The sequence below is a fragment of the Notolepis coatsorum genome (assembly GCF_963971535.1).
Source record: "Notolepis coatsorum genome assembly, chromosome: 7".
In the NCBI taxonomy this organism is placed as follows: domain Eukaryota; kingdom Metazoa; phylum Chordata; class Actinopteri; order Aulopiformes; family Paralepididae; genus Notolepis; species Notolepis coatsorum.
The window spans coordinates 27329410-27352838 of NC_140171.1; the positions used below are offsets into that span (position 1 = coordinate 27329410).

The 23429-nt window shown below is 43.2% G+C and overlaps 1 protein-coding gene across 1 annotated transcript; it reads right to left on the minus strand.

The window, feature by feature from the left end:
* Nucleotides 1–3990: 3990 nt before the first annotated feature.
* Nucleotides 3991–22199, minus strand: dnaja1 (DnaJ heat shock protein family (Hsp40) member A1). Its single transcript, XM_084319160.1, has 9 exons — nt 22084–22199; nt 14472–14626; nt 13398–13596; nt 12844–12948; nt 12315–12542; nt 10649–10763; nt 9756–9871; nt 7545–7645; nt 3991–4341 (listed from the first exon to the last, which is right to left on the minus strand). The coding sequence occupies exons 2-9, from the start codon at nt 14601–14603 to the stop codon at nt 4108–4110; spliced, it is 1230 nt and encodes a 409-aa protein (XP_084175286.1). The 5' UTR covers nt 14604–14626; nt 22084–22199; the 3' UTR covers nt 3991–4107.
* Between the last annotated feature and the right edge of the window lie 1230 nt (nt 22200–23429).

The following is a 23429-nucleotide window of genomic DNA, read 5'->3' on the forward strand; positions in this document are numbered from 1 at the left end:
TACAACACCATAAACCACAGGGATTCTGTTATATATCAAATTAAATGTGATATAGTGTCCATTGGTGTTAAATGATCCCCCCCCTGTAAGGTGCCTTCAATATATTCTCCTCATTGCTTCGAAGTAATTCAAGTCTAGTTTACAGGGAGATACATTTAGCAGGGAACCAAGCCCGAGAACTATCAAATAAATATTGATTAGATCCTCTAAAGAAATACACCCTGGGTAAGAGAGGATACATTGGAGAGTGTGTGTGTGTGTGGGGGGTAGAGATACATTACCCCCTGGTTTACAACTTGTTTAAGTGCACACAAAGAAATATATATTATAGCCTATAGATACATTACCTCTTCTATTTGTGATCAAACAGATACTGCAGTTATACCCTTATTGGCATAACCTTATAAACCATCAAAAATGACCTTAGCTTACCATTTCTTCTCCTCCCCTTGCCTCTCTATCTCAGTTTGCTGTGTTGTGGATTAAAATAAACGGATAAGATTAGATCAGATAAAGGTTGAATGAAAGAAAAAGAAAACGGCCATGCCCTCGGGCTCACTATGAAATGAAAATGTGGGACCCTGATGTAAACAAGACAAACGTCTTTCTCTGGTCTGCATCCCCTTAACAATTGTGTGTATTGAGCCGTACTGTATTGTACCAATTCTGCAATCTGTTAAATAAGGTTTTCATTCATTCCCCTTTTTGTCAATTGGCATGAACACACACACACACACACACACACTTGACCTCCATGCCAAGTCTCGGCATCCTAGGGCAAAAACCGTCTGCTTAGAGGGTGGGGAAACCTTTGTCTACCGACGACAGAGCGAGCTACGGAGCTGCTGGTCACAGTTAAAAATAGCAAATCCAAACATTCCTCTAGTTTCCCTCCATCTGAAGTACTGGCTGCACAAGGAGAGGAGACCACGGTTATAGGACACAGCTGAATGCCAGTGTCTCGTCTCATCAAGCCTGACGCAACAAGTCTCTGCATTCCTGGCCCACAGACGGAGACACAGCCAGTCTCTGTGGCGAGAAGCACCGCAGGCGGTTTAGGTGAAACAAACTACTTCCCCCAGGGAGTGGCGTGTAGCGAAATGCGTTACTTTTTGAGAGAAGTAACAAGTAAATGTGTAATTGTTGCTTTTTTGGAGTAACCACACAGACACTGGTGAGGAGTGGCACGGACAAGCTCAGAAGCAAAGTTTACCATGTTTGAATCATTTGCTTTTAGAGTCTGACTGACTTAACACGCTTGTTTTCTTCATGGGCACACATTTCTGTTCTGCAAGGTATCAATATAGGAATAACCATCAACACATGTTAATAGTACAGCCTGCTTGATTTGGTTTTGTTTGTTGGTACAATGAGGGGTAACTTTGGTGTTCATGTGATAAGTGACTGAGCCTATATTAGATCATTAAATATTGTGTATGGATTAGATAAGATTAACTTGCGCAAGTGAAAGCAACCCATATTAGGCACAGTCACCTGGTGAAATGGCATGACATATTACAAAGTTCGCTGACAGAGGTGGATAGTGACCTTTAGACTGTGATAGCCAACCTATGTGATAGTGTGTGCCATCATCGCATTCAAGATAGCAGACGACGTGACATGAATCAAGAACAGTCCTACCATACAGATGGAACACAGATACATAATTGCATCTCAGAATTCACATGATGCTTTCACAAAATCCAATTCCTCTTGCCCAGTCAAAAATATCAGATGAATAAATAACAAAATGTCATTCAAAGCATTCTGGCTTTAATTATAAATTATGGCCATAAACAGTATTAATGATTGGTCCAAGTATGCATACAGACAAATTAACTCTTTACAATATATACTTGAGTGTTTTTTTCCTGTTAAAATATCAACATTATCATTAGTAACACATTTACAACTGCTTACTTACTTACTTACAATAACCGTAGACTAATGGTTCAATTTAATCATATCCAAAGTGACATGATCAAAGGCCACAACCACACTGTCAGTTTTGGGTAGTGACGACCGAAGTTAGGAGGGAGAGTGAACGCATGTATTCATCATGGTACACACACTAGAGCAGAGTGAGTGAAGGTGTTATGTACGAGCGATGCCGGTCACCCCACTGGTCACAATAGCTGTAAACAAATTTAGTAACGATCAGCGATCATTTTAGTTTTAATACGTCCACGACGAATTACTGGACTTTTACATGTATAGATTTTATCACTACAATATTATACAGATTCATAAATATATTCATGTTTTAGAATTTTACCATTGGCCAATTAACATTATAAAACCACATCACTCGACAGAATTATATGATTAAGATGCCTGGAGGCCTCTCTCCACCATCCTTCCAAACAGAAGCCCCTGGGCACCGTGCCGTGCGTCACTGTGCAGGTTAACCACCAGCTGTTCAGTCCAGTGTTGCTACGTCACGCCACGGACCAAAAGACTGAACTTCGGGAGTCACCACCCTCCTCCGACTGGTCGTCACTTCGGTTGTAGAATGCGGCCGTCGCTCTCCTTCCTTAAGCAAACCGTTATTATCAACACGACGGGATGAAGCGCTCGAAGAATGCGGAACGACAACCGCATTTAGCTGCAGTGTACACGTGGCCAAAGTGAAACAACCGTATGATAAAGAGTAGTTCTCATGGTAGTCATGGTTATGAGTAAGGCTTTCCCAACAGGCAGACACTCCAGTGAGGTAACAGGTGTGTGAATATAAAGTTCTCCACCACTTTGTTTGGCATTTACAGATAAGGACTAGACATTTCCAATTCAAGATCACTGGGAGTCATTTACACCGTTTGTTTGGCTCTACGCTGGTAGAAATCTACCTAGAAAAATGTAAATTCCATAATTATGTAGTTCCGTAAAAGTTTTTGAGATATTTGAAACCTTTTAAGTGACATTTCACATTGGCAGAACATTTCCATTCTACATGCATACCCGACATCTCACTCCAGCAGTTAAGGGGATTGCCACCACATCGTCATTTTAAGATTTCACATTGTTCATTGTCTATAGAGCAGCCCCAGATTTTAAATCAATGTGACTTACCAGCTTTAGGAGCAAGTTGTGCATGCTCACAATGGCCCTGGGGCACAGGAATAACGAGTGTAAAAAGAAAAGAAAAAAGGGTAAAAAAACGTTAATTCACCTACTCATTGATAATTGAAAAAATGCTAAATTACGTTTAGAAATGTTTTATTGCCTGACATGTGGTTCATATGCACATTAAGAGAAGTGCGCCATTTTGTAGTTCTCTTTTAAATATAAGCAAGTGAGCACCTCAGACAGAAGGTGGAAAAGTTCCATTGAAGTGAAATCTCACTTTAAAGCAAGTATTCCACATTGAAGTAGCTTGAACTCTAATACTGCATCAATCGTTAGCTATCTTACCGATGTTTTCTTATCCATCTGTCGCAATAGTCCTTTAGAAAGGCAGTATCGTCACTTCAGTTTCACGGCACATAAATACTACCTCCAGCGGAGCGCGCAGTCTTTATAAACTAACCGAACCCAGAGTCCTTATCGACCATTAAACAGATGGTTCACAACAACAAACAACTGGTTGGGCGACATTAGTGGAAACAAAATAAATTGGCATCAGTTTTAGTGTAACTGGTGAAAGCGGGTGGTCTTCGATTAAGAAAAAAGTCTCGTCTCGGAGTGCCAGAACATCAACAGCCCTTGAAATCAGAGTACTTGAATCAGCTGATTCACGATGGTGGCAATAAAAGGAACTTGAACTTGGGTGGGGGGGATAACGTCCCAGAGACGACAACGAGTCCCATGATGTGTCCGGATTCCAAATCCTGGAAATTAAACGGGACCCATTCACTCCACCGAAGGGGACAATGACAGTACTATAAACAGGACAACCTTGGAGCACAGATCCAGATAAGACCACTTCCAACACAACATCGACGAGCCAGCGAGAGGGGGGGGGGGGGGGGGGGGGGGGGGGGGGGGGGGGGGAGAAAAAGGAGCATTTTAAAAACAAAGTGCACACATTTCCGAAAAGGTGCTTAGAGATGAGGGGTCGGGTAGGGGGGGGTGGAGGAGGACTGAAAAGGGGCCGGGGAGTGGCTGTTTTTAGGTTGTCTGGCACTGGACCCCCGAAGCAGTGGTGTAGTCATCCTCCTCCATGTAGTGGGGGTAATGGCTGCGTCTTTTCCTGTTCTCGAAGTCACAGTCCTCCAGGTCGGCGTAGATGTAGAGGTCGTCGTCCATGCTCTCCGGCTGCTCCGCCTCCAGCTTGCCTGGCAGGTACTCCTCCAGCGCCTTCAGCTGCTGTGTGGGGAGGAAGTTGGCTTGTGGGAACACCACCTGAGGTGAGGGAAGACACAAGGTAGCGGCGTCAGTGAGGACACCATGTCAGTGAAGACACTATGTCAGTAGGACACTATGTCAGTGAAGACACACTGTCAGTGAAGACACTGTCAGTAGGACACTATGTCAGTGAGGACACTATGTCAGTGAGGACACTATGTCAGTGAGGACACTATGTCAGTAGGACACTGTCTATGTCAGTGAGGACACTATGTCAGTGAGGACACTATGTCAGTAGGACACTGTCTATGTCAGTGAAGACACTATGTCAGTAGGACACTATGTCAGTGAGGACACTATGTCAGTAGGACACTATGTCAGTGAGGACACTATGTCAGTGAGGACACAATGTCAGTAGGACACTATGTCAGTGAGGACACTATGTCAGTAGGACACTGTCAGTAGGACACTATGTCAGTGAAGACACTGTCAGTAGGACACTATGTCAGTGAGGACACTATGTCAGTAGGACACTGTCAGTAGGACACTATGTCAGTGAAGACACTGTCAGTAGGACACTATGTCAGTGAGGACACTATGTCAGTAGGACACTGTCAGTAGGACACTATGTCAGTGAAGACACTGTCAGTGAGGACAGTATGTCAGTAGGACCAGCGTTTCCGTTAGCCGGTAATTACCGGTATTTGACCGGCAAAATCTGGTGAAGTCCGACATATCTAATCTCTCCGGTCATAATGTCTGGTGAAAATAATTCCCTCTAAACACAATTAGATTATTTGAATTGTATTAAAATAGGCTAAAATTAAATAGCCTATGCGATGAACGAAACAATCATTACATTTGTCGTTGCTTCACCAAGCAGCCGGTCAATGACATCCTGTGTCAGCGAGCTGGCAGCTGATATATTTACGTGAAGCATGGCTTGGCAGGGTGCAGTACTCCAATTCAGCCATTGGCAATTCAGCTGTTGGGTGGGGGCGCTGCTGACACCGCTGCTCTGCTCTGTCTGCTCTGCTCCATGCTTCACGTAAATATATCAGCTGCCAGCTCGCTGACACAGGATGTCATTGACCGGCTGCTTGGTGAAGCAACGACAAATGTAATGATTGTTTCGTTCATCGCATAGGCTATTTAATTTTAGCCTATTTTAATACAATTCAAATAATCAAATTGTGCTTAGAGGGAATTATTTTCACCGGACATTATGAGCAGCAGCACCAAGTCGTTGGGAGGTGGAGATATACATCACGGCGCAAACCCACGATAATGTTGCCGTCTCTCTGCCAAATTTCTCAGTTCTTCGCTTGATATAATTAATACAAATGTCCAATATAACGGAATTCGTTAGCTCATAAAAATGTGATTATAACAGACTGCTGTTTATTAAGGTGGGCAGACTGCCCACCGACACCTCAAGTCGGCAGCAGCACGCAGTCTCGAGGGACTTATTTTATTTGGAATATATTAATGACTGTATATACGCAAAAGTAGTCTAGTTTTAAGTTAAAATATTATAAATGCCTTGATGATGTCATTCTTTATATAGGCCTATCAATTGTTTTTAAGCTCAATAAACTCTGACCGGAATTTATCCCATTTGTCCGGTAGATTGAAATCTACCGGACACTCAGACCTGCAAAAAAATATTCTAACGGAAACCCTGAGTAGGACACTATGTCAGTGAGGACACTGTCAGTAGGACACTATGTCAGTGAGGACACTGTCAGTAGGACACTATGTCAGTGAGGACACTGTCAGTAGGACACTATGTCAGTGAGGACAGTGTGTCAGTGAGGACACTGTCAGTGGGACACTATGTCAGTAGGACACTATGTCAGTGAGGACACCATGTCAGTGAGGACACTGTCAGTGGGACACTATGTCAGTAGGACACTATGTCAGTGAGGACACTGTCAGTAGGACACTATGTCAGTAGGACACTATGTCAGTAGGACACTATGTCAGTGAGGACACTATGTCAGTAGGACACTATGTCAGTAGGACACTGTGTCAGTGAGGACACTATGTCAGTAGGACACTATGTCAGTAGGACACTATGTCAGTGAGAACAGTGTGTCAGTAGGACACTGTCAGTGAGGACACTATGTCAGTGAGAACAGTGTGTCAGTAGGACACTATGTCAGTGAGGACACTGTCAGTAGGACACTATGTCAGTAGGACACTATGTCAGTAGGACACTATGTCAGTAGGACACTATGTCAGTGAGGACACCATGTCAGTGAGGACAGTGTGTCAGTAGGACACTGTCAGTGAAGACACTATGTCAGTGAGAACAGTGTGTCAGTAGGACACTGTCAGTGAGAACAGTGTGTCAGTGGGACAGTGCGTCAGTAGGATACCATGTCAGTAGGTCAGTGTCAGTAGGACAGTGTGTCAGTAGGATACTGTGTCAGTGAGGACAGTGTGTCAGTAGGACACTATGTCAGTGAGGACACCATGTCAGTGAGGACAGTGTGTCAGTAGGACACTATGTCAGTGAGGACAGTGTGTCAGTAGGACACTGTCAGTGAGAACAGTGTGTCAGTGGGACAGTGCGTCAGTAGGATACCATGTCAGTAGGTCAGTGTCAGTAGGACAGTGTGTCAGTAGGATACTGTGTCAGTGAGGATACTATGTCAGTGAGGACAGTGTGTCAGTAGACAGTGTGTCAGTGAGGATACTATGTCAGTGAGGACAGTGTGTCAGTAGACAGTGTGTCAGTAGACAGTGTGTCAGTGAGGATACTATGTCAGTGAGGACAGTGTGTCAGTAGACAGTGTGTCAGTAGGATACTGTGTCAGTAGGACACTATGTCAGTGAGGACAGTGTGTCAGTAGGACAGTGTGTGGACAGTGTGTCAGTAGGATAGTGTGTCAGTAGGACAGTGTGTGGACAGTGTGTCAGTGAGGACAGTGTGTCAGTAGGACAGTGTGTCAGTAGGACAGTGTGTGGACAGTGTGTCAGTAGGACAGTGTGTCAGTAGGACAGTGTGTGGACAGTGTGTCAGTAGGACAGTGTGTCAGTAGCACAGTGTGTCAGTAGGACAGTGTGTCAGTAGGACAGTGTGTCAGTAGGATACTGTGTCAGTAGGACAGTGTGTCAGTAGCACAGTGTGTCAGTAGGACAGTGTGTCAGTAGGACAGTGTGTCAGTAGGATACTGTGTCAGTAGGACAGTGTGTGGACAGTGTGTCAGTAGGACAGCGTGTCAGTGAAGTGTGTGAAGAGGAGGATCTCGTACTGAAAAGTGGATGATGAGGCTGCCCTTCTGGAACGGCCCGCGGTGCATGGGCATCCCTTCACTCAGGACACTCTTCCTGTCTCCAGGCCTGATTAATTCACCTGTGGTAAACAGATTAGGAGCACTAAAATGAACAGACATTCACCATATTTTGGATTAATTACCAGGGGGTTATTGACCATGGATATACAATTTGCAAAACATGCCAATGAAAGTGACTGCCAGGATCCAACGTATCTATGCGTCTTCAAGATCACCATCCATCCATGTTTGCCCAAGTCAAGGTACATTCGTCTTTTTTTTTTAACTATCCAACGTTAATGTAATGTTACTAAGCTGGTCCAAAACAGTTACAGCAGTTCACAGCTGAGCAGTCCTCTGTGCGGGTTCACTTTCACTGGGGTTGATGTTAGGTGAATGGTACAGGCTGAGACTATTTCTCTCGCTCTGTATTGACTTCATTGCTGCCAAATAATGTTACATGAAGAAGAAAAAAATGCCCTCTCTGTTTTAGTCAAAGAGTGCTCCTACATAACAAAGAGTTCCAGTTAGAACAGGCTTGTGATATCACTGCGCCCCCCAGTGGTGTAAAGTGACACACACATAAGCTTGGTGGATGTCTTTTGAGTATGTTTTGAGTGTTTTCCCCCTTGAAGCTTCCTCTTTCATCTTTCTACGTCTACTTTTACCTTTAGGCTTTAAAAAGGAATTCCTCTCTAGACTTCTAAGAATGTTATGGACTTATGGTACATCAAAAGCTGGGAAAATGTGGCCATGGGCATTTACAGTTTCTAATTGACACTGATCATTCATTTTTTCTTTTAAATAGTCACTTTTAAGAGTGCAATTATATGCCGTTTAAGATGGCCAGAATATTATTATAGAAAACATCAGTCCGTCTAGCAGGGTTAGAAATTAACATTTTTATTCAAGGGCTTTTTTTGCCCCCCCTTAATTGATTTTCGGGGGCTTTTTTTTGTATTTCGGGGGCACTGAATTTTTATGATAAACGGTAGGTGTGGGACGGTTCACAAAATGGACGGTTCGGTTCACGGTTTTGGGGGTCACGGTTTTCGGTTCGGTTCGATATACGTAAATTTTTATTTAAAAAAAATAACACTCAAATCTAAACATGCTTCTCATATATATATATATATAAAAAGGTTTACAGTGTTACAGTGTTTACAGCCTTAAATAATGTTTGGCACACAAAGACCGAACTGACTGAAAAATATAGGCTACATTTGTCAAAGTATTAACTTAGTGCAAACAAACAATATGCTCAGCCAGCACTAGACTTTCCTTTCTATAATATAAACACAAAAAAACAATGTCAACCATAAATTCCCTGATTGTCAGTTCTTAATGGAAAGATTCGTTTTCTGCTTGAAATTATTACCGTATGTATCTCTACATTTATTTAGACTAACATATTGAGTGCAACTGTGGTGGATTACATAATTCGTTGAGTTGGAACTATCTATGGGTTGGCGCCGGGTCCCCACGGACATTTTAGCGTGTGGCACCTTCAGCTCCGGTAACGTTAGGAGGAGATCATCATAACATCAACAAGCAGCACGAATGCGGCAATAGTCCCGGTTGGAGTTAGTAAAACACAGTTGTATGTTAGCCTTCTTGGATATTGAATAAACGCCTATCATTGTCTTTAAACACCCCGCCTCTCAGACTCTCATTCCCTCCTCTGCTACAGTAGCTAGTAGCTACGGTGACATTTCATTGACTGTATTAGCTGGGGCTAGTGCTACCATAGTTAAAACGTGCGTTGTATTGTACAAACTGCTAACGCTATGGCAAGATGTGTGTATGCCTATGTAATGTTAATGGCTATGTTTTTAAAGTCGTAATGAAGATTGATTTAGATTGTGCGTGCCATTTGTACACAAACTGACTAGCACCCATGGCTGCAGTGCAGCAGCCAGTGCTCACCTCTCCCGGCTCCGCCAAATGAATTTTTTTATTTGCGCGTCATCTGAACCGTACGATACACAGACGCTCCATTACCGGATAAATATATATATATAATTAGTCAACTGTCGGGGGCATTTTGTGCCCCCCTTAACTGATTTTCGAGGGCATTTTGTCCATTTTCAAGGGCATTATGCCCCAAGCCTCTGTTAATTTCGAACCCTGCCGTCTAGTGAAACACTTGGCTGTCGGGTGAAGCTCTCCAGAGACCATGTGGTTACTTGCCTGGATGGGAGGTGATGAGGAGGGTTCTGTTGTCCAGCGTCGGAACGGGCTTCTGGAAACCACACAAAGACTCCACGAGCTGGAGCACCATGGTCATGGTCAGGTTCTCTCCTTGCCTGGTGACACGAGAGGCAAGAGTGCAAAATAAGACAAGAGTTCATGAATAAGAAATAAGTTCATGTTGGTAAAAGGTAATCTCTCAGCAGAGGGGGGGAAGACTGCTCTCAAGAATGTTCTCGGGGCTGCTCGGTTTCTCCGACTTATAGATTTCTTGAGAAATTTCACACATGACAGTGTTTGTCTTTCCGTGCCTGCCTGCCTGCCTGCCCCCTTTTTTTTTTTACAAAATTAAAGTCTCTTTATTTGTCATGCAGCAAACACACACACATGTAAAATGGGCGACACGCATGCATTGGGGTCGCCGATGAAATGCCTCTCTGCGCTTGACGACCCCCGCTGTACTAGATACTTCAGTATAAACAAAAAAAACTCTTCTACTAACATACATGTCCTTACCAAGATTTAAGTGAGCATTGTTTTAAAATAAAGATTCCCACTCTAACCTGGAAAGACAGCTCCTTGGACAAACAAGGAATTATTTTTGTTTCATCAAACTTGAGTCCTCAGAGGTTGAATAATCAATAAAGAAACATTCCTTTTAAACCACGCTCGACTTCAAAACAGCAAGCAATGTGCACTGCAACACAAGCAAAAATCAATCCATTTCAAGCCCCACCCGCTTTTCTTGATCCTCCAATTGCATCGGTTGTTTTCCTCGAACAAACAAGGTTTGCCTGCAAACATTGCATTGCTTTCAGTGGAAAGGAATCATAATTTTGATTAAGATGGATGACAGATGACAGAAGACGCTTAGTGACAAGTGAATCCGTTACCTGGTGAAACGTGGATGTTCTCTCTGGTCCAGAACTATGATGATATCCCCTGGTTCAAGTCCTGGTTCCTGGTCTCCTTCTCCATTGAAAACAATCTTCTGGCCATCCTTCATTCCTGACCCAATGAAATCAACAGATTACAGGGTTTCTCTACTTCAAAAGCCACACACCGCCCAAAAAAGACCAAATCCACTTGACCTCATGACAATACAAATATATATTTCCGGGTATGTAGGTCCAGAGCAGAGTGCCCAGAGCTATTTTATTACCTTAATTGCCATTCGATGATGGCTGACGTTAGTGATTAGTGGATTATGGGTGTGCTTCTGTAAAACCTCTGCAATCTAACACTGTTATTGATGGTGGTGGGCCAATTCACCTTAGGCATTGCAACCCCAAGCTGCACCATTTTGGGAACATTTTGTAGCTCCGCGTCCAGGTGACTCGCTTGGAGCCAGATTTGTACTTCAAGTTTCTCCAGTGTTACCCTGGTCACGCCAAGTCGTTTCAATCAATCAATCTTTATTTTTATAGCACATTTTATACTAAAGCATGCAACATAATGTACTTCATACGAGAGCAACAATGTAAGAAAAATGCCCATACATGGTTAAGACACAAAGAAGCCTGTGTACACACACACACACTAGGGCTGAACGATTCATCGATTTTAAATCGAAATCGCAATTTGGAATGATGAAATTAGCAAATCGCAACAAAAAAAACGCATTTTTTTTTTATAAATATATTTATTTAACCAGGAAGTCCCATTGAGATACAAGATCGGTTTTGGAGAGGGAGGTAAGGGGTTTTAGATTGTGTGTTGTGAAGTTTAGACTTCAGAGAGGGAGAGTAAAGTACAGAAAGAAGGTACCGTTGGGTACCGGTATCGATTCCCAGGTAAAAAGAAAAATGTCAGGCTCGGTGGCCTGAACAGACCCACCGCGTAGGCCAGATGCAAGCCGCATTTTACAATAAACCTCTGTGTGGCTGCTTAAAAAAAATTATAATTATAATCGCAAATGTAATCGCAATATCTGTCAGAAAAATCGCAATTACATTATTTCCCAAAATCGTGCAGCCCTAACACACACACACACACAAAAGAGGACAGAAGAAAGGCTCATGCCATTGGCGAAAGGCTCATGCCATTGGCAAAAGTCTAGTCAAAAACCAATTTTTTTTTTTTTTTTTTTTTTTTTTAATAACCTTTCAGTTAGTAATAGTCGAGAGCCAAAGGCTCATGTAGGTCTACTTTTCATAATAATGTATTTGGGTTACTTGTAAGACTACTGGGGCTTGTTGGGCAAGACTTGTTTAGGATATATATAGATAGAATGCCAGTTTCTATGTTGAAAGTTATATTATTATATGGTTCTGTATTATGGTGGTTCTGTTTCATAGTTTTAAATAAACGGGTACATCCGCACCCTAAATGCAAAATGAGAACCCACCATTTACACTACAGGCAGTCCGTTATCATGAATACAGTGAGTCGCCTTCCTCTTGTAGACTGGACTGATGATTGCCCCACTTTTTACAGCTCGTCTTTTGCCCAAATATTGGTGGAATTAGACAATTATTTACCCCTCAAGGTCTACAGGCGTTCACTCTCATCTTCCAGCAACCGTAGCTTCATATAAACCCACTCCCTCCGCACTCTAACCTTTGTCGATGTGGACCTCCACGATCTTCTTCTGCCGTAGGATCTTCCGGCCGGTGCAGGTTTTACAGCGGTCCTTGTGGCTGATGCGCTGTCCTTGCCCCTGGCAGCCGTGGCACACCGTGGACAGCTGCTGGACCATGCCTGGCGCTAGCTGGTGCAAGCGGATCTGCACCCCCGTGCCGTGGCATGACGTGCACACCTCCACGGCTCCTTTCCGACCCCCACGACCTGGAGAGACAAGCTGACCGTCAGCGCTGCTCCACTTAACAAAGTCCACAGCAGCTTGGATTCTACTGATTCCCGAGGGATGAATTGACCTATCTCAAGCCTGCTCTCTTTTCTTGATCTTCCAATCACAACTGTTGTGGTCAATAAGAGAGGGCTGGCCAATTGGCTTTACACTTTTACAGTTAACTGGCCAAGTAAAAGTTGGCACTCAATTCACAGAACTGATGTTTTCAAGAAGCTTCTCACGGCTTTGGACGCTCCAGTCGGTACCAACCCACAGTATATCTAGGACAGGACTCACCTTCACATCTCTCGCAGATGACATTTTTGTGGACAGAAAGTTTTCTGGTTGCTCCGTTGTAAAGATCTTCCAAAGACACGACAAGCTGGTGAATCACATTCTTCCCTTGGAGAGAGAGAGCAATGGGAGAATTGTTAAAGTCAATTCTGAGAGCAATCGCAGACTCAAGTGTGTTTACTAGAATGTAAAACACAAGGACAGCTTTTTTATTCATCTTATTTTGTCCTGTCCATTTTTGCCGTTGTAAATCAATTTCCGGGTTCCACTTCGTGGCCAAGATGCTAGCTAGTGTGGATATTCCCAAACTGAATAAATAATACATCAATGTGAATAAAACGGCTTAGTCAGCTCATTCTCCTTGTAACAAAGATAATTGTGAAGAAAAGAAAAACAAGTGGCGTTGCCGTTTTTCATTCAAAACAAACAGACTTTGAATACATGACTTACTGCGTCACACACAAAAAAAATAACGTAACTTTCCAATGCATCAATAATTTAGACTAGGTGATTATTATTCTGCTGATCCTTTTTATTTAGTTTTTTCCCCACTGTACCTCTTCTCTCCCGATGCATCCGTCCACCTCCTCCAAAGAACATGTCAAAGATGTCCATGGGCGACGCAAACCCTCCTCCTCCACCTCCTCCTCCTCCTCCGCTTCCTCCTTCCTTGATCGCCTTCTCGCCTCCACGGTCATAAACCTCCCTCTTCTTGGCATCTGACAGCACCTCATATGCCTGAGAGATCTGCTTGAACTATGGGGGGGGGGTTCATAAATTAAAAACAACAACACTTATGTGGTCTATTCACACCCTGCTCCATTTTGGAAATTAGATTCATCCGTTTTCCGAATTTTGGGCAAATTCCTTAAACACTGCTACCAACAAAATATGCTCCAACAACATTATGATATAAATAAATCTGACAAAAAAGACAACTGAAAAAGGGGGCATGTTTTTGTCCAGATGTAAACAGTCAAGAGTGGCTGTGGGGAAAGCTAGCAACATAAATTAAGCATGGATTATGCAAGAATGTATATATCGCAATCTCCCTGTGAATGCATGTTGTCGTGAAAGCTAGCAACAGAAATTAAGCATGGATTGTGCAAGAATATATATCACAATCTCCCTGTGAATGCATGTTGTGAAGAAATATCAACCGCTGAAGATCTAAGGTCATATCGTTCAACCCCTACTTTGCTAGGCCTATAAAACAGCTTCATTGGCTGAGTGATGTGGACTTACTTTCTCTCCCTCTGTAGGGCTCTTGTCAGGGTGGTATTTCATAGTGTGGACTTACTTTCGCTCCCTCTGTAGGGCTCTTGTCAGGGTGGTATTTCATAGTGTGGACTTACTTTCGCTCCCTCTGTAGGGCTCTTGTCAGGGTGGTATTTCATAGTGTGGACTTACTTTCGCTCCCTCTGTAGGGCTCTTGTCAGGGTGGTATTTCATAGTGTGGACTTACTTTCGCTCCCTCTGTAGGGCTCTTGTCAGGGTGGTATTTCATAGTGTGGACTTACTTTCTCTCCCTCTGTAGGGCTCTTGTCAGGGTGGTATTTCATAGTGTGGACTTACTTTCTCTCTGTAGGGCTCTTGTCAGGGTGGTATTTCATAGTGTGGAGTCGACTTACTTTCTCTCCCTCTGTAGGGTTCTTGTCAGGGTGGTATTTCAAGGCCAGCTTTCGGTAAGCCTTCTTCAGCTCGTCCGGCGTGGCGTTGGGCTTCACACCCAGTATGTCATAGAAGCCTGTTTCCTTCACCATGATTGCCAAACCGTTAATGTTACCTAAAGAGAATAAAAGAGTGCAATTCAATTAACAGACATTAGCCTGGGTAGAATGCATTCCAAAACAGTAAGAAAACTGCTTTCAACATACATTAGTTTCCAAAACAGACCATTCCCATTATAGTGGAATGGCGGCAGCTACCCTACTTGCAGTCTTCAGTAATCAACCGTTTTTATTATACGGAACCTCAGATTCTGTAGAAGTGCCTTGGATTGAATACATTTATATAAAATATTTTTATTAATATTAAAAACCCATCACACATCTCCAGAAGGCAGATGGCATTTCAAAGTCCACTGAAGATTCCATTGGAATTAAGACAACTTGTACCTCCTGACGGAAATCTAACTGGCCTTTTCCACCAAGAGGGAGATGCCTGGCTCCTCCTCTTGGTGCTAAAGACATCAGAGCACTATGGTCCGACATATTTAGGCTATTATCATGGATATTAGGAGGATAGGCCCAATTCAATTCCTGACCTGAGGTCTGTGGAGGTCCTTTGTGTTAAAGGGGACATGCATTATAAATGACTTTTTTCAGTATTTACCAAGGTTTCACTCGGCTGCCCTGCCTGGGTGCAGTGGTGCTGCTCTCACAGCCAATGACATGACATTACATAATTATGTTGCAACCTTCATCTATCAAGCAAACAATTATATAAATATTTATATGTGTATGATAGACAAAGGCAGAATTCAACTTAATTAAGCACGTTTTATTAAGACATATTAAAGTGGGTCAGGACACTTTAAAAAAGCAGCACAATGAACACAAATCTGTCCGACATAGTCTTAAATAACAAACGGCATTGCTTCGCTTCTTCGTCGACATGCCTGCTGCACATGTCCTTGTTGTTTTCAACACAGATAATCTCCACGTGCTTGTTGTAGAGAGGTGGAGTCGAGGCACTTTCGTTTAATTGGAATGGAGGCGGGAAGGTGCCGCTTACTTTCGTTTAATTGGAATGGAGGCGCAAGATTTGAGGCAATTTTTTTTATTTGTATTACATTTTTTAACTTTAATTTTTTTTTATGTTCGAAGCTTGTGCCATCGAACGAAGCTTCGAAGTATTTAAGACAGCCCTAATGTCCCCTTTAAAATAATTTGGGTGAGCCTCTAAGCGGAAGGTTATGCTGCTAACAAATTAACAATGTTTGTCGCCTCACATGGCTCTAGCCTCAATAGTGCCCATAAGCATTGTCTTTGCTTGCGGACCAATCCAGTGCGTTTTCCCATATGATCCAGTGTGAACAGGGTTCTCAAGGATATATAGACTAGAGCTGCCGCGGTATTGATTATTTCCTTACCGCACAAATTTGCAAAATATTTCCTACCGCCGCGGTTATTACCGCATGCACACAAAAAATAAAAAAATAAAGTTTGAATGCATTTTTTTTTTTAGTAGTAGTAGTCTACTCTTTATAGCATATAGCCTGCCTCTAGTCTAAATGTCTATTTTTAGAGGATGACTTTGCAGCATGAATATTGTTTGGGATTCGGCAAGCACGCATTAGTTATTGAAAGTGAAACACGGATTCGAAGTTTCCACTCTGGTCGTGCGCCGTTCACTCGGTGTCCCGGGCAGGGGTGGTTACCCCTAACCCCCCCGACCCTTTCTTATTATTATTACTATAAAGTTACTACTTTATAATAAAGGCATTCGTTTTGTGGCATTAACATTATATAGTTATACGTTCAATAACATCAGCGTATTTACCGGACAATAGCAAGGCAAGCAATACTCTATTCATATCTCAGTTCCTTTCTTTGCTCAGAGCGTGCCGAGTTGTCCCATTCTGCGGTCTGTTAATAAAGTTTTCAATCAGACAAGTGTATAGAACGAAGGGCTTTTATTATAACATTCGTTGCAGACAGTAAAATCATTATGTCTCGTTTAGTACTCCTGAGGAGCGATGATAGTCCACTCCGGCGGAGAGTTAAAGCTAACGTTATTAGCCGTGTTGTGATGATCTGACATTCAGGAAGTAAAAACCTAATACGCGCTTGCCGATTGGTGGTAACACACTGCATGACGCTACAACGTGTGACGCGTCTCTCTTCTGACCAATCAGTGGTCTGCAATGTTTCACGTGACTTTTCTGGTACCCAATAGGGTCGCTTGGAACCTCGATAGATGAGTAGGGTATATCTGCAGAGCCGCAAGCCCAACGAGAGGAGGTAATTTATTATTATTATTATAAAAAACAGCGGTGACGCGGTATTCAGCCTACTCTGCGGTGGCCGTGATGTAACAGCGATACCGCGGTAATGCGGTAATCGCGGCAGCTCTAATATAGACACACATAACAAGAAAATGCGCAGGTGTCTGGCCTTGGACAAACCATGCCACCAGCCAGGAGGACACAGGGTCTCTTCAACCTTGAACTAAAATCCACTCAATGTTCCACTTAAAACCCACCTAAACAATGTCCCCAAATATATATATGGTATGATATATATTAAAACCCAACGTCAACTGAACATTCTCAAGCCTGAAAATACTCCCACGTTCAAATACATAGCCTATGTGTTTTTGGCTGATGAGTCTTCTCCCATACCCCATTTAGCTCAGCCCAGAGATAACAAAAATGCACATGTGCCCTGGCCTTGACACAGATGCCACTGGACCAAGAAGAGGCCTGAAGACTCACAACATGTCATAATTCACATTCATTATTCTATATCGATAATGATTGTACCCAATAACATTTAACAATAACTTTTAACTTAGATCAATGTCCCCAATTAAATAAGGTATATATATATAACACATAAGCACAAAGTCAACTGAAAATTATCACGCCTGAAAATATTCCCAGATTACTTAACGGAACGTAGGCCAAGTGCGTCCACATTTTTATAGGATTCTATCACATTTTCATAACAATAGCACCCTGCGCCGTTTTCATTGAGGTTTCTTACAAATTAACGATGCTTTATCTTGTCCTTTATATGCCGATTATCATTAGAATCTTAAATTGTACCATATGTCCCCCTTTAGACAACATATGTAATGCTACCAGCGCACTTTTGTTAAGATAATTAGTTGGCCATTCGCGGTCGCTATACCGAGGTTGCAGTAATAGTTTAACGCTGTTCAGATCACGTCGGAGAATATAGACCCATCCCAGTGACCTGCGACCTGTGCTAACGCTCTTGGGAAATGCAGTGTTGTAGTTCTCAACATTTTCAGCCTTTAATTTTAAACCAATGCTGCCATCTACTGACAACAAAAAAGTGTTGTCTAATCGTCACCTTGAGAGCTACTTCCGTATACAGCGCCGCCCCAAACCCATTCTAGAGATTCCCACTTTTTGCTGGGAGTGGGGCGTGGCCGTATTTGGTCCCAGACAATAAGAGTGGCTGCAATTGGTCACTGTGACGTTACACAGATACATCAGGAAGATGGGTGCTGTTGTGGCTACCATGTGTCTGGCTCCATTAGTTATGGAAAGAAATAGCCTAGCGGCCACTCAGTTCTAAACCATTATGATTGAGAACTAACCTTAAAAAAGGAACACACCAGCATTTTGGAAAATACACCCATTTATGAAGACATTTGCACACCACTCTGCTCCGAACAAGCATCAACCTAGCCGTGTGATGTGAACAACACGCCTCACAGTTGGACTGTACATGGTCGAGGGTGTGTGGTGTGCTGGTTAAAAACGGATGTGGCAACTTCAAGACACGCCATAACCTCTTCCAATTGTCTCCAAAAACTCACCGGCATGTACAGCCAAAAGACTTCAAAGTGTTTTAGTCCATGATGTAGAAGGGTAATGTTTACTTTTTTCACCACCTACTCAACTTTGCAAATGCACTGTGTGAGACAGTTAGGGCGTGTTCACTTCACACTGAAAGTCCGAGGATAGTCCGGACTTTCTGGTGGACCAAATGTGAAAATTATACATTGTTTGATTTTTGTCTGCGTTCACACTACCCTGTTTGGTGCAGATCTAATTTGTAAACAAAGGACATGGTGTCGCCAAGTCGTTCATCTATTGGACTAGCACTCACAAACGTAAACAGTTGCGGACAGCGTCTCTTGTGATAAAGCAGAGAGATACTGTCATTACGAGCGTGGCGCAAGTCGACTAGAGAGTAGAGATATAGAGAGATAGATAGAGAGAGAGGCAGAGAGAGAGAGAGAGAGAGAGAGAGAGAGAGAGAGAGAGAGAGAGAGAGAGAGAGAGAGAGGAAGAGAGAGACCGTCCGCGCGCCTGTCATTAATTTGAGTTGGGTCGCGCGCAAGCTGTCACTTGGCGCTGTCAAGTTGGGTCGCGCGACCGCCGCCACTAGGCACCTGTCACTCATTTTCTCTAGATTAGATACTATATAAGGTTCGATCGCGTTCACACCAACAGCAAACGAACCATGGTCCACTTTGAAACGAACCGAGTCCCAACTTTTCAAGAGGACCATGGTTCGGTTGTTTGGTCCTCATTATAGTTCGGTTTGCGTTCATACCTGTACAAACCAAACGGACTATCGATCTAAAGGGACCATGGTCCACTTAAAGTGGACCAAACTGGGTAGGTGTGAACGCACCCTTAGAATAGTTTAACTTCCCCCAGGCCTGCCTTGAAGTTGACAAAGCCGTTTCCAAAGCACACACTCTGCATAGGGCTCGGAAAGTGGGGGATGTCGCAGACATGAATTTACATTGAGAAAAAAAATGTATGTAAAAAAACATGAGGAAGGAATGGATACTAGGGTTGAGGTTTCTCCCTAGCCATGTTGACTGTGTTACAGGGATTTACAGAGAACTGATTCACTCGAAAAACCATGACGACCCGCCAGGAAGCACTTCATCTATTCCAATCTTCTCCAAAAACTCACCATGGACTGTCCAAACCCTCCTTTTGCCAAAAAGGTTTAGTCCACAATGAAGTGTTTGTTCACCAGCTCTACATTTTCATGACCACACGCTTCCGATCAACTACGTGCACGCACACTATGACGAAATAATGCAACTACACCTGACAATCTGAAAAAACTACCCAGGTGTTGGGCATTATCTTGTCATAGTTGGCAGCCAGGTATAGTGTATTATTTTGTCGCAGTGCACGTGCACCAAGTTGAGTTATTATACAATTAGAAGCGCATGGTCACAAAAGCGCTGAGCTGGTTAACAAACAATTCATTGTGGACTAAAAACTTAACTATTTATGGCAAAAGGAGGGTTTGGACTGTCCATGGTGGGTTTTTGCAGAAGATTGGAATAGATGAAGTGCCTCCAGGTGGGTCGTCATGGTTTTTTGAGTGATCCAGTTCTCGGTTTAGGCTCGTCCCTGTAGCAAACAGCTGTACCATACAGTCAGTGACACATAGCCCCTTTCGTGACTGTGATGCACGCCAACAAGGTTTGGCCGAGTGTATCCACAGTCACTTGCTAGCCCATAGCCAACCAACCTAGATTTACCATGAAGGACTGGTTCTGCCCGAACCGTTCGTTATACAAGTATCACAGAGAAATTTCAAAGGTACTCACAGTTACATGAGGGTTTCGGACAGAGATACGTGATGGTTTGAAAGCTTGGCGTTGCTAATAAACATTTAAAATATTTTTTATAAAAGTGTAAACAGCGAAGAACGTATGGCTGCTCTCCCCCGAACGCAGCAATGAGGAGTCGGGTATATCTGCAGAGCCGTACTGCCGTCTCTGTGATGTTTACACGTTTATGAAAATTATTTAAAATGTTTATTAGCAACGCCGAGCTTTCAAACCATCACGTATCTCTGTCCGAAACCCTCATGCAACTGCGAGTACCCTTGAAATTTCTCTGTGATACTTGTATAACGAACGGTTCGGGCAGAACCAGTCCTTCATGGTAAATCTAGGTTGGTTGGCTATGGGCTAGCAAGTGACTGTGTGTGGATACACTCGGCCAAACCTTGTTGGCGTGCATCACAGTCACGAAAGGGGCTAGGTGACACAGCTAGCATAATCAAGATACAATAGTAAATAATAACCTAGTCAGCCTGGACTCTGACCTGGAATAATCACTGAAGTAACAAGAATAGTTAGCGACTGCAAAGTTATGGCTTGCATCTCAAAATCTAAAGCGAAAGTCCTCATTTGATTTGTCACAAACTGCTTTTAGTCCACCCAAAAAGCACCTATATATCAGTGTTTTCTTTTTGAGATACTGGATGCTGAAAATGCTAGTAGCATTCAATAGCAATGATGTATTCTTCTACATTCGTTCTATGTTTCATGTTCTATGCTTGATGCCCTCAATAGACCTCTGATGTTATGTCTAAATGTTCAACCATAACAAGGGAGGGCACCCCCCCCCCTATAATGGCATGGTAAAATAAATGGTCTATTAAACTAGCTCGAGTCTGTGGCTCGCACAGGCTCTATACCTTGGCATTCTAATATCAAACTCTCTCCGATTTGAATTTGGAAGAGGCAATTAAAAGATGAAAACTCACAAGCCAAAACTAGCTTAGCGCTGCAGTCAAAAGTCAAAGATTTTATTTGCCATGTATGGACGAATCCACATTGGAATACAGGTACAGAGCAAACACTGTGTGTCTACAACTAATCCAATACAGGAGCAGAGTAGAGACAGTACAGGAAAAATATGTAAAAACACAGACAGTATAAAAGGACAAATGCTAAAATTGATATCAACATCCCCTAAAAGTGCATATCATAGTGGCACAAATTTCAGTCCAGTTCCCCCTGCCTCACTGCATTCCACTCTTGTTGTGTTAGTTAGCAATGTGGCTCTTAGACATAAGCTAGTTAGCCAAACACAATCCTCATCTAAACGCCACTTTACCTCTCACCCAAAATGCAATGCAAAGTACATAATCACTGGTATAGGGAAACCGTTTTCCACAACATGACGACAACACTAGGTGTATGACTCCCACTAGCATGCTTAGCAGATTGTAAACACATTTTTAAAACGTTCTGGTTCCAATATCTCAAAGATCAAAACAGTGTTTGTTTGGTGGGCTGAAAACACTCCCCGTTAATAACAAAATAGATGGGCTTTTTATTTAAAAAAGTGTGGACTAACGTGTGCCTTTATTAAGCTAACTGGCCTGCCAGATGCTGCTGGTCTCTTACCATTTCCAATTGCTCGCGATAACGTATTTTACATTACCTAATGTTACTAAAAAACAATTCGCAAGGAGTAAAAATGTATCCTTTAATCGGATGACCAATGTGATATATAACCTTAACACTAGCGTTAACTTTAAAATCAATGGACCATCTATGTTGGCTACGTTAATAACTCCAGCCATGGTAGCCTAGCTAGCCCAGCGGTGATGCGTGCGGCGGCATGGGGGCAAACATCTAGTTAGCTAACCTAAGCTACCAAATACTAGCCACCAGTTATTAGACGTTGCTATATTGTTCTTAATAACAAACATGTTATAAATGATATAAACATACATACATGACAACTAAATTAGAATAGCAGTAGTTACCTACCTATACAATGACAACAGTTGTAGTTCAGATTCAGATGAGTTCACAGGTAACTCTGCAGCCCAATCACCGCGGAGTGTGTTTCCAGAATCTTCTGCTGTTTCGATTCTGCTCGGAGGTGGGGGGTGGGAAGTGGTGAACGCTGCACTTCCGCGTTACATGGAGCTCGTGGGGGGGAGCGAGAGCGCGAGGCGATAGAATGATAGACCACTGCACTTCCGCGTTACATGGAGCTCGTGGGTGGGAGGTTGGAAGTGGTGAACGCGTAAATTCCCACCAACATACGTTCGGGGTAAATAGTCGGAAAAACGTGGATGCGCAAGCAGCATTTTAATTTTTTATTTTCTTTCTTAAAATGTGTCTAGCATGAACAGGTCTCAATGACTACAGACCGGTGGCACTCACCTCTGTGGCCATGAAATGTTTCGAGAGGCTGGTCAAGGATCACATTTGTGCCTCCCTCCCCAGTGATATGGTCTCATTTGCATACAGGCCAAACAGGTCCACTGACGATGCGGTCTCCAGTCCCAAGTACTGCACAGCACCCTCTCTCACCTAGACTGTCAGAAGGGAGGCTATGTGAGACTGTTGTTCATTGACTACAGCTCAGCGTTCAACACCATAGTCCTCACCAGACTGGTGGATTGATTGATTGATTGAAAAGTTTATCAGATTGCAGAATGGGTACAGTACAGTACAGCTCAATACAATTGTTAAGGGGATGCAGACCAGAGAAAGAGGTGGGGGGGTTGGGTAGGGGGGGACGACACTGTACACTGTACATTGGAATACTGACAAAGCCATACTTGGTAATTTACTGTACAACTGGGTTAGGACATTTGTAGGGGCCAGTTTCGAATTGCAGTCTCCCGTAGGTGTTCTTTGAGAGTGTTTTTGAAAGTGGGTAGTGATTCACATTCCTTTACAGCTTTGGGTAGGGCGTTCCACATTGATGTGGCATAATTGCGAAACGTGTTGCAAGTTGCTGTAGTAGCTGTACTCTGTCGTCTACTCTAAGCCATCCTAGGTTGTCAAAGTGGGCAGGGGTGAGGTGGGTTCTAGGAGTAAGGTCAAGCAGTTGTCTGACCAGTTTGTTTTGAGATGTTTGTAATTTTGTTTTTAGCGCCTTTGAGGTGCTTTGGTACCATGAGGTGCACGCATAGTCGTAGTACCCTTGAATGAGTGCTCCTGCCAGAGTCTTCAGGGTATTCTTGTTTACCAGAGAGGAGATCCGGTACAAGAATCGAGCTGGGTCTGAGGCTGAGCTCCGCTCTGAGTGCCTGGATACTGGACTTTCTGAGTGAAAGGCCCCAGGCGGTCAGGGTGGGGGGTCAGACCTCCAACACCAT